General features: G+C 39.4%; 1 protein-coding gene across 1 annotated transcript in view; it reads right to left on the reverse strand.

The window, feature by feature from the left end:
- LOC149188659 (UDP-glucuronic acid decarboxylase 1-like) overlaps positions 1 to 19,204 on the reverse strand; it is a 136,040-nt gene that overhangs the window by 16,872 nt on the left and 99,964 nt on the right. Inside the window, 2 exon segments of the mRNA XM_089410034.1 lie at positions 5,794 to 5,868; positions 6,028 to 6,111. Of these exon segments, the coding sequence (XP_089266160.1) occupies positions 5,794 to 5,868; positions 6,028 to 6,111 (159 nt within the window).

Genomic DNA, 19,204 nt, shown 5'->3' on the forward strand with positions numbered 1-19,204 from the left:
TAGTCACAGACTTATGACAAGATCTATGGTGCATAAAGAGCTTTGTTTTGACCGCAGAAGAGAGGAGCCCAACGAAGGTGAAGGAAGGCATAGTTTATGCCTCCTTCTAGACTATTTGGGAGCCGAGTTACTATAGGCAGGAGGCCGAGGTCATGATGGGAAATTCTGGGCAGAAAAAAAAAAAAAAAAAAAAAACCTCACAAGTGAAAAGGTTGAGTTTCTTGGGTAATTACAAGTAGGAAGGGAGGCTTGTTTTGGAGGCTGAGATGTATTAGGCCCTCCAAAACAAAGCCGCATATTCCTGTAGCAGCAGTGAAGGAAAGGGAGCCTTGTTGAGGGTTTCTAAAGTGTTTTTGTAGGCAGAATGATGCCCTAGACAGGGCCGAGCAACTTTAGTAGGCAGCCGCATTGAAGGAGGACAAACCTAGGTGGTTTGTGGAGCAACTTGTGCATGGAATGATGGGTATTCTCTCTGGTTGATGAGCTGCAGATTTAAGAGGGCTATTGTAGCTGGAAGAAGGGTTGAACAGGACTATTTGGATGCCCTAACCCATGATCTAATGCTATAACAGTATGCACAAGTTCCAGGTATGTATTTGATATGTTGTTGCCTATGAGTGAGGGTTGGTGGGACTATCTTGATGGCCTAACCAATCCATGATGAAGGTTGCCCAATCTGCTGCAGCAAACAGAGAATCCCCTACCCAGTGAACTAATGCAGAACATGACAAGATGTGACAGCGTTGCTATAAGGTGCAGCGTGATGTTGAATGCTGCTGCATAATGATGGGCATCGTGATGAAGTGTAGTGTAGCATGTTGTGTACAGCACTTGGTAATAACGTGCAACACAGTGATAATAAATGCTACAATGAGATGCAGCATGATGGGCACAGTGAGGTACAACATGATGTAGCATAGGTAGGTGCAGCAAGAAGATAAGGTACAACATGAAGATTGGGTGCAACATAGTGAGGTGCAGCGTGGTGATGGAGTCACCTTGGATCAGTGGAAGCAGTTTGCCTTCACCTAAGCTCAGATCAGCTACCTCATATGCCATCTTCCTAGAGAAGATCTCTACACTTATTTAGATAAGTCAAAAGGTTGACTTTTGATGTATATGTACTATCTCTCTCTCTGTTGAACTATTGAAGAACATATAAAAAGAATTGATCAAGGGTTTCCCCACATTGGGGTTTGTCCCTGGCTGGCGCCACATCTTGCGTCCTCTTGTCTTGACTTGTCGTCTTCTGCGATTTATGTTTATGTTCAATCTGCAATTTACTATTATGCCGATGTGATTGCTAATCTGGAAAAGATATTGAGCTAATTGGAAAAATTGAAATAAATTGCTCTAAGCATAGAACATACCAAAACTTAACAATATGACATCCTCATGGATCGATAATGCCTATGAGCCATTTGTAAGGGTTGGGAAGATGACATAAGCCCTCCCCTTGTCTCCTACAGTGAGACACATCCTCATTTGGACGCTAGAACCCTTGCCAAGCGTTTGGTACAAGTGTGAAGTTGATCGGGCATGGTGATCCAGGTGCATCATCCTCATCCAAAAGGTGGAACACGAGAAATCACTAAATGGTGTTGGGGATCCATGAAGTACTCTCTGTTATGGTGGAGACCCATGGCTCTCAACGCTCACCCTACAAGTGCCAATGTGACCCTCTGAAGGGCTTGGACCACGTATAGGGAGACCAAACCCCAAATGGAGACCCACCTGCAATCCTGCATAAGATCCAATGCGTCCCCTTGCCCTCCAATACAACAAACCATTAAAATAATCAAGTAAAAGAGCTTACAAATCATGGAATCCATAGGGCACTTCATGGTGGCATGCCCTTCCATAGTGGGCTTTGGCATGTACAAGTGTCTCCAAGCTCAATAAAGGAGTGAACCAAGGACCCTATTAGGTGGTTTCAACTTTTAAGGGGGTGACATGTCCATGGTACATCTATCAGGTGTTAGGTGGCACGTGATATAGTGATGGAACGGAATGGGGATAAGGGGAATACTCCATGACACGTCACGGTACAAGGGTAGCTATGATGAGGGAAGCCCACACTTGGGTATATAAATGTAGGATGGAGCAAATCCCGGTACATGAGTTACCCCGGCCTTTGTTTTTCCACCCTTCTTCATATGTTTTTTGCCTTTGATTCATTTTTCTTCATAATTACTCGAGGCTCCAGGGGATGAGAGCATGATGCGTAGGAAATGGTAGTGGATTACCGCCCTTTTAAGGTGGGGTAGTTCATCGCCCACCAGGGGTTGGGGCAATCATGGGTTCCTTGATGTGAAGGGGGGTCATCGAAGGCCCATAGGAACTAGGGTGATGGCCATGAATCAAGGGTAGAGCTCATGTTTGTCTTTTGCCCATGTGCTAAATTTGAATGTCCTGACCATCTTTTGCACTTTGTGGTACATTTCCTATTGAGAGTGGCCAAATTATGCCTTTTCTTTTCTTTTTAGCTGCATCAACCTCCGAGGCATCATTCCAGGCCTAACCTAAAGTGTAGACAAGAGGAGGGGGAGGCTAACCCTTTGTGGACCCAATGGACAAATGTGGACCCAGTTGGGAAAAGTGATAAATGGGGTTAAAATGAGCAAAGGGGAGTGGTATATATGGTGTCGCGAAGCAGGACCATGCAACCAAAATCAGGGTTTTCCATGTAGTGCCAGCCCTAAAGCTAATAGCCAGTAAAAGAGATCCCACAGGACTAGGATACAAGGCTAATAACCAATTCGAGCAAAGGATACAAGAGTATAGACCTAGCCTACTTTGTTCATTGAATCCCCCCACCAATCCATGCCCAAAAGTGTCCATGATAAGCAAGCAAAATTACTCAACTATACCAATGAAAAGCCACACCTTCGGAGTCGGGAGGCCCACCTTCAAACATACGATCATAACAGATGGGTGAGGGACCACATGGTTGGCTCAGGTGGCAGAGATAATGGCACATTGAGCTATCTGGTGGCTGCAAGGGGCTTTTGGCTACCCACTGAGGACCATATAGGAGAAAGTTTGCTTCTATGCATACTACCCACAGGTGGTGGGTAACATGGCCCTATGGGTAACATGGCCCTTGCATCAAAAGGGAAAGCAAAAGGTCCCAAGCAGAAAAAAAAGAAGGATTTGTCCAAGATCAAGTGCTTCAAGTGTGGCGAATTTGGCCACTATAGTACTCAGTGTCCTCAGAGGAAGAAGGACAAGGAGGAGAAGCAGGATCAAGCGGCAACTCCAGTAGAGATTGATAATCATTCCTCTAGGCTAGAGGAAGATTTCGCCATGTATGCAGCTATACCTCCAAGAGAGCAGTGGGGCAATATGGAGTTTTAGTCCCATAGTTGCACAAAGATTTGGGTAAGGTCCATCGAGGTGAGCATCGGATGGTGTTTCCTCATGGATCATTACCCTTGCTACAGGGGCCCACAATATTCAGTAGCAGGAGGATCAATGTCAGTTGGTGCAGTCAGTTCCAAAGTGACAGTTGCAAACTAGTTGCAATCAGATGTTGAGGAGCGCAGAGCAGTATTGATAGCAGTGCAAAAGACAGTGCAGAATCAACAGCAAAGCAAATTCCCCAATTGACAGTGTAGAGTCTAGTAGCAGTCAGAGACTCAAGAGACAGTTGCAGCACAGAGACAGTTGATTCAGTATTTTGGATGATTCTCAGTTGCAGTAGCAGCAGCAACAGTGAGAGAGAGTGTTAGTAGGGTTGCAGTGCAGATGCAGAGTTGGCAGCAGTACAGTTTGTACAATGCAGTGTTAGCAACAGCATAGATGCAGCATAGTTCAACTACAGCCAGTGGCAGATGAATCAGAGTTAGTGCAGTGGTTGGTGGAAAGTGGTAGACAGCTACAATTGTCAGACATCAGCAGCGTGTATGGAGGATGTTATGGAGACAGTTGGAGAACACCTTCCTCGCTAAGAGAGAGTGTTAGTTTTTCTAGCATCGGATGGTGTTCTAGTCTCAAACTTTGTGGAGAGGCTAAAACACAAAAATCTCCAAAACCCAGAAATCGTTTCTAGAAATTCCACCTAAAGATAGCTCAATTAAATTAATTGATCATCATTTAAATGTTTCCTAAGTCTAGCTTAGGAAAACTAGTTAACTAACAGTAATTAATTGAAAAAGGTGAGAATTCTCTAGAAACTCACACAGATCGACTTGGAGATTATCTCAACCATCGATTAAGCTTTAATCTTGGTCGTTGGAGTCCCAACTAGAGATTATAAGAGGATGTTATGGAGACAGTTGGAGAACACCTTCCTCGCTAAGAGGGAGTATTAGTTTTTGTAGCATCGGATGGTGTTCTAGTCTCAAACTTTGTGGAGAGGCTAAAACACAGAAAATCTCCAAAACCCAAAAATTGTTTCTGGAAATTCCACCTAGAGATAGCTCAATTAAATTAATTGATCATCATTTAAATTTTTCCTAAGTCTAACTTAAGAAAACTGGTTAATTAACAGTAATTAATTGAGAAATGTGAGAATTCTCTAGAAACTCACACAGATTGACTTGGGGGTTATCTCAACCATCGATTAAGTTTTAATCTTGGTCGTTGAAGTCCCAACTAGAGATTATAAGAGGAGGTCGATGGGTAGATGGAGAACACACTAGTTGCAGATACTCAGTGATCTGGACAGTTTGATTTTCTAGTGCAGATGATTTGGCGGGAGAAATTGAGTCAGCGATCGAGCAGCAAGTCGCAGAGGGGCAGTATGGCAGTATTCCAGAGGAGTTTCTTGTTCTAGAAGAGTCAAGAGAGAAGGACGATTTTTTTTCTCAAGGACGCTGCGCAGGGGCTGCACAATGCCTCAAGAAGGCAATTCGATTTAGCTGTGGGGAAGATCTATTCAACATCCAGAGGCCAGGAAAGTCTTATAGAGTGTTGGAGAGTCACTTCCAATAGTAGAGACAGGCAGGACGGCTTGTTGTGAGAGGGCATGTCAGCCACACGTGTGGAGGCTTGCGCAGGAGCAGCGCAAAAGGGTCTGCGCAAAGGTTGGACGGCTAGCCTTTCAAAGGGAGCCAGTAGCAGGGATTGCTTGGAGAAGAGGTTAATTTCCCTTAGTAAATTTTGTCAATATTTCTCTTGGATAGAAACGTCAGTTTCGCGTCATTTTTATTGTATTCAGAATTTTTACTGTTGCATAATAATAAAACCCTCAACTGCTGCACCGATTTTCTCACATTGGGTTTTTCCAGGGATAATTGTCCAAAAGTAATTGTCATATTTTATGTGTGTGCTGCCATTTCTTAGTTTCCAACATTTTTCTTTCCGCAGCACTTATTTTATTTGGTGAAGAAACCGCAATGTGATTAATTCAATATTAATCAGAAAATTAATAAACTGTTAATCAGTTAAGAGAATTAATTCCAGTTGCTGCATTTCAAGGAATTTTCACACAAAGCCTATCATGTAATGTCAGCTGAGAGGGAGTTGGCTCTTTTTCCCCTCATTGGGCTTCTATGTCACTAAAGTCTTCCAGTCATGTCTAGCATCTATCACAGGCATTACAATCAGAGGCTACGAACAGCCACTATACTTGCTTTCTATCAATAGGAAAGCTTAAATATCATTTAAAGTGATAATGAATTCATGGATGAATTTTCCATGACAAGGAGCCAATTCCTAGACTAGAATGCCAGATTCGAAGTTGTATATACCAATACAAGCATTGTAACAAATGATACTAAATTATATAGATTGCAGATATTCAATGGTAACAAGAAGGTATATACTACAAACTGATCTTGCAGAACATACCAAATCAGAAACATACTGAAAGCTCCGTGTTTGTTTACCGTCACCATAAACCGTCAAAGGTTCTTTGCGCAGTGCCTGTGAAGCAAAGCAAAACGGTTATCAGGGATAAAGACTTTTTCATTTTGCCAACTTAAAATTTAAAAATCACTGGGTCTACTGTTGTGGTACTAGTAACAACATCTGTATGGAATGAAATTAGGAATTTATATCACATATAATCCCCAATAGACAAACCTGAGCAACAAAGTTGCTAACAACACGGCCATCATCGATGCACATTCTGGGTCCATATGTGTTGAATATACGTGCAATGCGGACCTGCAAAATTTGTCTTGAACTTAATTCATATCAAGAACTTTGGAAAACAAATTTTTTTTTCCAAAGTACAATTACACCATTTTTCCATCTCTTACCCAAACAGAATCTAACCAGCTAATTTTTTGAATGTCCGAAAAAGGGACATAATACAGAAGCCTCATTAAAGTGGCTAAGAAGAACAGAATAAGTGTGAGGCTGGAAAGGGTTACATTAATTACTGAGGCATACAAAAACACATATGGTCTCTTAGTTTCCTATATAAGCCAAACACCACCAGTGTTTGCATTCATTTAGAAAAACAAATTATGATATATACGTTGAAGGCCAAGATTCTTAAAGAAAATTCACAAAATTGCTTTGATTGTCAAGATCACAGAGAATGCGTAAGCCCAATACAGTTCCTCCTATTGGAATAGACCTTCCACTCTTCTACTCAAAGACAACGTTAATATAACATGGTTCGATTAGGGTACAGTTATCTTTCACGAAAACACTCAGAAGAACATGATAGGAGAGTTGTATGAAAAGGAGAGAAGGATCCAGAGCACCAGATTTTAATGGAAATTAATCTGGTTTTAACCGACCCTTAACAGCGGGGCAAGAATGGAAATTGAGATAGCAGGTGGCAAATTTATTAACTTCCCACTTGACCACAAACCTATTTCCAAAGGGAACTTCCCCTTTATATATGAATTGTGTCAAGTTGCACCATTTAGAAAACCAAATCTGCCCAGCTTCATTTAGAAATTAAAGGAAGATAGTTTTGAAACATTTCAAAATTAATGAAAGATAGTTTTGACACATTCTGGTAATAGTGTTTATTACGGGCATTATTTATAAGTAAGACTTTTTGAAAAGTTTTCTGGTTTATTTTCCGATCTAATTTGTCTAGAATCCAACAAGATTCATTGAAATCACAAGTTTGACGGGTGAACTCTTTACAATTGAAGTGCCCCAGGGGTTTTTGAGGGTGTTGAATCCATATATGCAGTCAAAAAACCAGTTTAAACAACACAAATCAAGATTTCACCACAAATTTTTTCGCCAAATTCCGACCAGAAATCCACCAAAAACTCCAAAAAGTCTCACATATAATCAACTCCTTTATTACATTCCAGCTAAAAACTAAATAGTTGACTCCCTATATGGTGTGGGTCAGATAACCCATCTATCTCATGGTTGCTCCCTTCTAGCTATTGTTGTTAAATAGTTGCACATGTCCTCACGACATGTTGATTTTTTCAGCTTCCCAGTAGTATCTCCCTAATTTATAATGATATCAAGACCCTTGAATATATTGTGATATTTTTAAATATCGCGATAAATTTAAAGATTTTAAAATATCACAGTAAATTAGGAAAATGCTATCGTCATATATATATATATATATATATATATATATAGTTTTAACAATAATAGCCACAAGACGGTCATATGCCCTAATTTATTGTGATATTTTTAAAGTTTTAAATTTATTGTGTTATTAATATCATGATATATTCAAAGGATTTAAAATATAGATAATAAACTAGTACAGCCATATAAATTATATCGTTGGTAAACATTGATAGGCAGGCATCAATCCATAATAAACATCAAAACACTTGCTTCATAACACATCACATGTTTGTAAAACTAAAAAAAATCACAAAAGCTAACTAAATTATTATTATTATTATATAAGTTAAACATATATACAAGATTATTAACCATAGAGATTTACCCTCTCTTTACAATGGAGATTCTTAATCTATAATACCATGGGCCAATAACATGGTTTATCAATTCCATGTTATCGGCCCATGGTATTATAGATTAAGAATCTCCATTGTAAAGAGAGGGTATGGCACTCATTCATATGACATTTTTTTAAATTGATCAATTAAATTAAAAGGACAAAAATGGCATTACTACTTTGGATGGAGATAAATCTCATACTTTGATTTGTTTATACTATTATGAATGTTCTAGAACATTCGGCGGAGGTTAAATCCTACCATCCATCTAACAATTATTTGATAATTAAATTAAAATTCTGGAAGCACTATTCCAAAATAGACACACTTATCAGAGTAATTAAGGTCGCAATATATCCTGATATTTCCGTATTTTCAGAGCTTTGAATTTGAATGCAATAGTTTGAAAATACCATGATATATCAGCAACTTATAGTGAGGGGCGCTCACAAGGCATCTACAAACCCTTGAATATGATATTACAACACTCGGGAAAGGTTGTGGTTTTACTTGCTTTCGAATAGACTTTACAGAAGCAATCAATTTTCATGTAGGCATTCGCACTTGAACCGAAGACGAGCGACACTGGAATAACCTGTTGGCTCTCAGACACATTACAGGCATTCGCAATTGAATCGAAGACAAGCGAGATTGGGATAACCTGTTGGCTCTCACATCCATTACACACGAGTGACTAACATATTATACAGACTAGGCAAAACGTATTAAAAGCAAGGCAAGGCGTAACATAAAGCCAGTAAGTAACTAAGGCCATGCCAGCCTTAGGTGAGCTATATCCAACCCCATTACATACATGAGTAACTAAGTTACTATAGGCTATACATAACATAACATATTGAAAGCCATTAAGGCAATGCTCGCATTGGGTGAGCTATATCCAGTCACTACTTTACTTGAGGCTATTTCATCTATATTATTTATTGTCGACAGAAAATATCATTGGGTTCGCAATAAGTGGGTTATTAAATCCAATTTTTATTTTTCTTCTCTCATTTTGAAGAGTAGTAGGGGATTGAGAGCAAAGGATAAATTCACTGCCTTCCAACAAGCTGAGGAAGCGAAATTGAGTGTTGTTGTTGCCATTAGCTGATTTAGTGTGGAGTGGGGATTGATTCACATCTACCATTCGCAGGTACATGTAACAATAAAGCTTGTATTTCGTCTATTTTCAAGATTTGAGATAGGTTTTGTATATCACTTAATTTCCCTGTTCTTGCCAATTTTTCATGGAAGATAAAACATTTTTTGAGGTCTGATTTATTATTTGCGGCATTCTTTTGTGTTGATTCCAATGCCTTCTACGCCCTAGGTTTAACCATTTCCCTACAAAAATGCTGTAGGCTTTTAGTTTGGGCCCATTATGGGAAATCAGAATATGGTGAGCCACTTGAGCCTCAAAATCACTAAAGGTTGGCTTGCCAGTTGTGTAGCAAGGAAACGAATGGTAGAATTAGCCACTTGAATGACCACTTTGCAAAAATTCCAAGGCATCAAGAGATGATCAACCCTGAAAATTATATGTGTTTCCAATCAATTACTTCATGAAATCGGTTTAAAAGAAAAGAGAATGAAGCTTTGAGACTTGAACTTGCAGCTGGCGGAGTTGCAAATATATCAAGAACCACAAAATTATCAAAGACGGTAGAAAGTGAGAATAGCCTATAGGGAAATCATTAAAATAAAAGAAAAGCAAGAAGCAAACAAGATTGTGGGTGGATGTTTTCTATCGAGTGGCATACCTTTCAACGTTGCCAAAAACAACACATTCTACTAAGCAAAGTTTGGTGTTGTTCTTGTTGGTCCGTGGTACAAGGCCTCTACCTATGATGAGTTTAACAAAAGTCTTAATTACAGTTGCAAACTGAGAGTAGCTTAAGAGATCACACAAAGTCATTAGATGCACCATGATGTTAGATGATTGAACCAATGGGAAGAGCAAGACCATTCTTAATCTCTTTGTTAATTGTCCTTGGGGGCCAATGTTTATTAAATTGTCAATGCATCCACATATGCTAAAGATGCAAAATTATTATGAGAGAGTTATTCGATGGGTTCATCTAGTAGATGTACAACGTATTGTCCAAGTCATAATGTATTAACATTGATAATCATGTGGTTGCTAGTAGATTGCGTATTTGTTGCAGTATTCAACCTTTTTTTTTAATTCCTTGTATTGCCCATTGCATTGATTTGATTTTCAACGATATGGGCAAATTTATTATATCAAGGATAGATTGAATTGGTTAGGAGTTAAGACTTTTACAAAAATTATGATAATCATGCATGAGCTATTAGTCTGATGAAAGAATTAACAAGAACAAGGAGGTGGTGCATCCTACAATCACATGTTTTGCCACTATCTTCATTTCTTTTCAGTCTCTCCACATCTGTACGTTGGAGTTAAAGAGAATGTTCATTTCAAATGAGTGGCATGCTAGTTATATAATAATAACGCAGATGAGCAAACCATATTTAGGCTAGTATACCAAGATATTTGGGAAGGAGTGCAAGTGGTGCATGCCATTACCAAACCTTAGCTAAAGGTTCTTTGCTTAGTTGATGTGGACAAGCATGCAATGGGATACTTTTCTAAGGCCATGGATATGGCTAAAGAAGCTATTCATACCTATGATGAGGAAAACAGGGACGAGGGATTAAGAAAACAATTATTGATATGGTAGTTAATTTAATTCAAGGGAAAATACACTCCATTGCCCCATTGATGCAATAGGGCTCTATCTCAACCCTAAGTTCTCTTCCTCGTGGTTTTGGATTTAATGTTAGTGAGGATATGAATGGATTCCTCTTGTGTTAAAACGATGGTGCCAAATTCATATGGATGCTCAAAGATCTCAAAATAAATGGAAAAATATAGGATGGGTGTTAGAACATTAGGCTTCAGCATGCTTCCTTAAGATAGGACTGGAATGTCAAGTAAGTTTCATTTTGTTTCAAATTTCAATGGCTTTTCTGTTTATCCTATTTTCTACTGTACAAATTATAATTTAACTCTCTTCTTATTTTTCTCTTATACTTAGTGGACACGTTGTGGTATAAAAAGTACCAAATTTATTGAGACATGACATTCAAGTGCTTAACCAAACTTGTAGCTCTGCAAGTTGCAAGTAAAACTGAGGTGGGTTTGAAAATACACGCCAAGAAGGACAAGTTTCAAATGAAAATTTAATTCATTATAATTTATGACCCATCACCATCAAACATTATTTTTCTCTTTTTCTTATCCAAGACAAACCTCAAGGGGAAAAACAAGGGATGCCTCCTATTATCCATCCACATGCATGGGTAATCCTAGGAGAAAAAAATTTCTTCTATAATGCAACTTGGCATCCAATGGCCCCTACTATGATCCACAAATAGCCAGCCTTAGATACCTCTCACCCAATCTCTAATTAATACACATCTGTTGAAGGAGGTCATGTATTGTGAGGTACATCAACCATCTTTGCATTCAAGTGCTTTCATTTAATGAGGCATTCTAGTATGGATCACAAGTTGAAATTGGATCATAGACAGCTATTGGTTGTGTACTTGTTGCTTTGCTTCACCTTGGTGGTTATCATTTTCTCTTAATCCAGTGTGACCTTTGTTAGGGTCTTTCTTTCACTGTGTAGGAGGGGCACAAATAGGAGGCTCTAATGATGGTAGTGCTCCATGCTATTCATACTTAACACTTGTCATTAGTCCCTTTATTTCATTCTCCCATCTTTGATTGGATGTTGTCAGTCACTCATACTAGTTCCCTATTGGCCTTGTCCCATGAGAAGAAAGGGTTGGAAATACCTGAGGTTGACACTATTGTAAGAAGAGAAAATGCATGCGGCAAATGTTAAAATGCAAAAGAATGACAAGGGATGTAAAGCAATCAAAATCCAACTATAGCTCAAGCTCTATCGATTTTTATATAGCCACTAGTCTCTGAGAGTATCCATGCATATCACTCATATCAAAATAAAAAGAACTCTCAATGAACATTCCAACCTTGATGAAGGGATAAATTACCCATCATTAAAGGGGATTATATCATCATTATTATTTGGTAAAACAATGAAGCTTGTTAAACAAACCATATCAAATGAATGAAAAGGCAAATATGAAATCTTGCAAAAACAAAGGTGAGCAAAAGTAACTCAAGCAACTAAGCACTCCTTCTATAAAGGCTCTCATGGACAATGGTTTTGCACAACCTAGTATAAGACTATGACACCTTTCATGAAGTAAACCCCAAGCCATAACACTTATCACTTGCACCTATCATTTAAAAGGGTCGGCTTAGGAACTATTCCTCCCCTTAGGGTTGGAAGCACCTAATAGGGTCATGTGATAACCCTCCCATACCTAAGTATGGTAACTTGTGCACAATCATAAGCTAGTAAGACATTTGAAGATGATACTTGTGTGAAGTATTTTGATGGCTTTGACATTGAATATGGTCCACCTTGATGCTCTTATGGTTCTTGTACCCATGATGTTGATTTCACTTGATTCCTTCAGTATGTTAGAAATTTCTCCCAAGTGCAACCAAGATCCCTTGAGGGATGATATGATGCTTCTCCAACTCTTCATAGATGATGTCCAACCACTTTGATGATGATGTAGAGCACTTTGACAAAGGACGTTGGGAACCTTTTGAGGGACGTTGACCTTGAGAGTGACTTGGCACAATCAATGAGACCCTCCATTAGCCTCAAGACCTTAGACATTGGTGATACAATCTAGGACGTTGCTTGGAGTTAAGTGTGCCTAAGAGGTGATAGGATGCCCCCAGGTTGGCATTGCATCTTTTCAATGGACGCTACTCTTCTCTCAATGATGTTTGAGGATGATGACTTCATATCCCTCCAAAGGGAATTTCACACCTTCTACCCTAATGATGTCATTCTTATAATGCATTTGGTAATGATGTAGGATTTCTTGAGGATGACGTTGATCTTGAGAGGGTTTCCTTTGGTGATGAGGCACCATTTTGATGAGGAGACATAACTTTTGGGATGAGACAAATCTCTTGGGTCATCCCTTCCAACTTTCATGGAGAGACATGTATTTTTAGATATGGTCACTCTTGGAGACTTTAAAACTCACATGTGGGTTACTTGAGGCTTATTTTCATGATATTTCATTATTTTGGCTATCTTTGGGGATCGACTTGATGACCTATCCATGTTGTACCATAGATTTAGTAGCTTTTCAGGATTTTAGCCTAATTTAAAGGAAAGTCAACATGTTTACTCTCATATGAATAAGGGATTCGATTTCCTCTTAGATTCATTGTCACACTTGGAAATAACTTCTATCCATTAGTGATCTCTCTCTCTCTCTCTCTCTCTCTCTCTCTCTCTCTCTCTTATGCACAATGGAAACCTGGGTGGATCTTGGATGTTGCATGGTGAAGTAAGTTAGTTTATTTGTTTTATCTTGGTATTATGTTCCATGGGATTAATGTTCTTGCGCTAAGTTAGTTTACTTGCTATTTGCTTCATTGGCCTTTGTTGAGCTAAAGCCTTCCTCCAAGTATTTGAGGAATAGAAAGAGGCTTTTCTTTCCTTTAATCATTCAAAGATTGAGAACCTAATGTTCAAAACCTAGGGTCTGTTAATTTATTTACCCTAGTTTTGTTTAGATTTAGAATCACTCCAAGGAAACCCTAGAATAGTGTGTATCCTAGACTTCATAAGCCCTAGATTGAGAAGGTCCTAATCTATCTCACTTGTGGCATTCTTCTAAAATACAAAAATCTTCTTCTTTTTTTTTTTTTTTTTTTTTTTTTTTTTTTTTTTTTTTTTAATTGTAAATTAGTGTTAAATTACAACAAAATCTTGTATTTTTAGCATTTAATGACTTGTTGAAGTATGTTCTAGGGTTACGTTTTGTCTAAAAGTGTATTAGAGAAGCTAATTTGAAGTTTTATATGCATTTTTCAACCATTTGTTAAGGCTAAAGTCAAGATTTATTTGTTGTTATATGCTTAATTAATCGTCAAAATTTGTTGTAAATTTGTCATTAGTTATACTCTCAAATTTAGCCTTCATTTCACATCAGTGTTATCAGAACCAGACTAAACCGACCAGTCGGACCACTTTCAAGGGAAAAACAGTCTGAAACAGTGTCATGGACCAAAAAATGCTAGTTCAATATTGAACCAGCCTTTTTTCATAGAACCAACCAGTTCGATACAGAACCAGCCGTTTTTGTATAATGCTACTAAGGACCCTTTGAACATAATTAAAAAAAAAATCAATAATTTATGAGTGGGGGAGCTAGTAGAGGGTTGCAGGGGAGCCCCACCCCCCCCTTTTCGAATCCACTCCGGGAGCAGATCGGGAGCGCACTCCCTAAACAAATTCGTGCTCCTTGGTTTTTAGGGAGCGAATGAGGGAGAAATCGAGAGCGTTCACTCCTTGACCACTCCCAGAGCGATTTTTTTAAGGCGGGAGCGGTCGGGGAGTGATCGCTCCCAATCGCTCCCTACCTTAAAAAAATCACTCCCGTGGGCAAAAAATGAGCGTGACAGACGGGCAAGGGAGGGGAGGAAAAAATAAGATAAAAGGCCCTCCTCCCCTCCCATTATTCATCATTTGCACATTGAGAGAGCAAGAGAGGGATTTTGCAATTAGAGCTTGAGTTGAGGAGGAAGATTGAGAGAAAGATTGAGAGGATTGTGTTAATTTTAGGTATGTTCTATGCTTAGAGCAATTTATTTCAATTTTCACAGTTAGCTCAATATCTTTTCCAGATTAGCAATCACATCAGCATAATAGTAAATTGCAAATAGAACATAAACATAAATCACAAAAGACAAGCCAAGACAAGAGGACACAAGATGTAGGGACAAATCCCAATGTGGGGAAACCCTTGATCAATTCTTCTTATATGTTCTTCAATAGTTCAGCAGAGAGAGAGAGAGAGATAGTACATATACAACAGAAGTCAACACTTTGACTTATCTAAATAAGAGCATAGATCATCTCTAAGAAGATGATACATGAGGTAGCTGAACTCAGTTGAAGACATGTTGGTTCAACTGATTCTCCAAGGTGATCCATCGCTTTGTTGCACCTAACATTGTGCTGCTCCTCATCATCATGTTGCACTGTGCTGCACCATGTTGCACCTGTTATCCCATGTGCCATTGCTACACCATGCTGCCACTGTTGTACCATGTTGCCACACTATTGTCCCATGTGCCATTGTTGCACCATGCTACCACTGCTCCATCGTGAACCATTGCTGCACCAAGTACCATTGGTGTCCTAAGTACCATTGTTACACTATGATTGTTGCACCATGTACTTGTTGTCCCATGTATCCACCATGAACTATTACAGCACTATGTACTTGTTGTCCTATGTATCCACCATGAAACATTGCAGCACCATGTACTTGTTGTCCCATGTATCCACCATGAACCATTGCAGCACTATGTACTTGTTGTCCCATGTATCCACCATGAAACATTGCAGCACCATGTACTTGTTGTCCCATGTATCCACCATGAAACATTGTAGCACCATGTACTTACATTGCGGCCTACCCTTGGAGAAGTGGTGGCTTCCCTCATTGTTGTTTTGGGCATAGACAGCCCTCAATACACCTCCACATTGCCCTATTTTGGAGTGGCTAGGCCTGCGGCCTACCACAGACCTCTATTGCCACCTGCAGCCCACTCAAACCACCATACGTTGCCCTCCAAACAGCTTGTAGGGCTTGTGGCTTACCCACAGCAGCCTACACTACCCTTCACCAAGAGTTGGGCACCTAAGAATACCTCCACGCTGTCCTGAAACAGTCTGCCCTTGTCTCAGCCCTCAAAGGAGCTACCTCGGCCTCCCTTACAGCACCTCGGCCCTCCAAAAGACCCATGAAACAAACCTTCCTTTGTTGCGGCCAAGACCTTCTGTTGACTGTGGTTAGGGCATCCTTTAGGATTGCGGCTAGGGCATCCTTTAGGACTGTGGCTAGGGCAACTTGTTTAGCCTTCTTTCCTCCTACGTCTAGGGCTTCATCCTCCTAGATTTCTCTTCCACTAAAACCCAAAGCGAGTGGAGAGAAATCAAGAGTGAAGTGTGTGTGAAATGACTCTCAAGTCATCTCTTTTTATACTAAAACGTTGAGCACATGTGGGGGTTATTTGGTTGTTGGCTGACCTTGATGAATTGTCCCATAACACAAATAAATTCATATCTCCATGAATACTTATCGGAATCGGATGATCTTTAGATCAATCCTACACCTCTCGATGAGAGGGATCCAAGAAAAATATCCACTGCCATAAATAAAATGACCCACATGGAGTTTGGCCCTAGTTGCCAATTTTAACAAATTGCTTGGGAGCTTGAAGAGCTTGCAAGGGAGATTGAAGCTTGGGATTGAAGGCCAAAGAGGTAGGATCTAGACTCTAATCTAACATTTATGTTTTTTATATGTTCATTGCTAAATGAAAATGTTCTCTTCTCTCTTTTGCATTCCCATTCTTCCATTTTATTGCAGACAAGAAACTATAACTCCACCAAAGTTCAGAGAATCAAAACTTCAAACATCACGGCTAGATGGTTTGGCATTCTCTTGATGTTGGTTCCTTTTTTTGTTATTATTGTGTTGGAGAGTAGAAAGAGGGTTGATCATGATGAAGAGGATGAAGAAGTGGATTTTAGTGGATTTGATGAAAACCTTGGAGAGGAGGAGTACCTTGGTGAGGAGGAAGAGGAGAGTGGAGATGATGAGGGCACAAAAACGAAACAAGACCAAACCTCATTGTGGAAATATGTTTCTAGGCCTGAGGGAGGGAAAGGGGGTGGAACCACTAAATTTACATGCCTCCATTGCAAAAACACTTATACAGGTTCATAAACCCGTGCCAGAAGGCACCTCTGTGGGAAAAGGCCATTGGATGGAGATAAAAAAAAATAAGAATCAGAGCTTGTTTAAGTGTGTCAGCACCACAAGGAGCCAAATACATAAGGGAAGAGGAGGAAGCCCAATACAGATCCAAAAGAACATAGGGTATCTTTGAACATGATAGCCCACAATCACATGCACAAAGAACTCCATTAGTATCCTCCGATGGCAGTGGATATGGAGGCACAGGAACAAACATCCCTTTAAGGCACAGAACCATATCATATTTCGTTGACGAAGGGTGTAGGAATGATGTGGATTCAAAAATTTACCTGTTTCTCTATGCATGTAGGATACCATTCAATGTTCTTCGCTCACCTTATTGGAATGAAATGGTTTTTGCCATTAATGATGGCCCCAAAGGATACAAGAGCCCTGGGTATGACAAGGCTAAAACTGTGGGACTTGATCATGAAAAAGAAAATTAGCACATTCTTTGGGTAAAATGGCAAATTCTTGGAATGAGCATGGGGTATCCATTGTATCTGATGGATGGACAAATGTAAAAGACAAGTCATTGATAAGTGTTCTTGTTGTGTCTACTAATGGTGCAATCTTCCTTTCAGCATATGATTACTCAGAAAAGTTCAAGACTGCCATCAACATTGCAGAACCATTACTTCAAACAATTGAATGTATTGGGCCATACAATGTCATCCAAGTCACCGCTGAAAATGTTTCTAATTGTAAGATAGCAGGAGCAATTATTGAGGATAAATACCCCAACATATTTTGGTTTGGGTGTTTGGTTCACATAATGAACCTTTGATGCATGACATTATTAAAAACAAACAACCTCAATACAGATGGATTGGTGATTTGTACAAGAGAGGCAAGAGTGATAAAATTTATTACCAATCATAGCAATACCCATGGGCTTTTCCATGGTCACTCAAGTTTGGAGTTGTTGAAAATTGCGAAGACTAGATTTTCTAGCTATTACCTCACCTTCAGGCACCTTTTGAAGGTAAGAGGGTCATTGGCTAGCATGGTATCAAGTCAACACTGGCAAGTATTAAAGGACAGGGCTCCAACCGCATTTGAAAGGCAAGATTTTGAATAGAAGGAGGAGACCGCTCTTGATGGTCTGTTTTGGGCACGTGTCAGGGAAGTTTTGCAATTCACCAAGCCCATTTATAGCATGATTCGTTTTGCAAATATAGATAAATTAGTGATTGGGGAGGTGTATGAGAAGATGTATAGCATGTCGGGGCAAATAAAAGATATTGTTCAGGAAAAAGATCCCAACTTGTAAACAATGATTCACAATTGTATGTGTGCACAATGGAATAAACTTAATGTTCCACTACATGCCTTGGCATATATCCTTATACCAAAATACTACTCTCCATCTTGGTTGGGCCAACCTGCACCTAGGAGTCCCCCACACAGATCAAACCCCATACAGATCCAGAGGTACAAATGGATATATGAAAGCATTAGACAAGTTGGTCCCTGACAAGGAGGAGTGTGCTAATCTGCGTCTTAAATTAGGCAGATACTTCAGTTGCACTGGTTCGTTTGGTTCTTTGCGTGCAATGGAAGATAGGGGCAGATTTGATGCTATCACATGGTGGGAAGCACATGGCAGCAAAGGACTTTTGCCAAAATTGGGAAAAAAAGTGCTCTCACAGGTTGTAAATACTTCTTCTGCAAAGAGGTGTTGGAACACCTACAGCTTCATCCATAATGTGAGAAGAAACAGACTCAATGAAAACCGGGCAAAAAGCTTGGTTTATGTGCACTACAACTTGAGGTTGTTGAGTCATTATTGTGATCGGGCTTATGAGGATACATCATATAAAACTTGGGACAACAACCCAAAGGATAATAATTTGGAGGATGGCACTATACATCTAGAAGAATTGGAAGCAGAACTTTTGAAAGATGATGATGAAGCAACAACAACCATGCCACCCCCACCATCCAGTAGCAGTGCTCGAGTTCCAACAATTGTTCCTTTGTTGTCGCCACCTCCATCTACATCCTCACGTGGAGGGCATGTGCCTTTTGGTTTTGGTCATGCGACTATGCAAGAGGAGACTCCTAGAAGACCACCATGACCTTCTCAAAAATTAGACATTTCTTGTGGTAAGACGCCCAAGCATTAGCAATAGATAATAGATTTACTTGTCTTTTCTAGTTTCTGGTAGTTTTATCACTGTTGACTCTTTCATATTTATTATGATATTTTTTGCAAACAATATATGACAATTTAAGTTTGAAGTTTGAAGTTTGCAATTATAACTCATTGGTAATGAATTATGAATATGATGCTTCGTGAAAGTTGAAAGTTGAAACATTTCATTTCATGGTAGATATTCTTAGTTGTAATGGTTACAAGTACAATTTTGGTGATCAATGATGATAAATGTTATATATTGAATTTTTAAAGCTTGAAACTTTAAGATTGATGAATCATG

This window comes from Pinus tabuliformis, chromosome 3_1 (assembly GCF_031772625.1).
Source record: "Pinus tabuliformis cultivar Carrire ecotype Pingquan chromosome 3_1, CPIR1, whole genome shotgun sequence".
NCBI lineage: Eukaryota > Viridiplantae > Streptophyta > Pinopsida > Pinales > Pinaceae > Pinus > Pinus tabuliformis.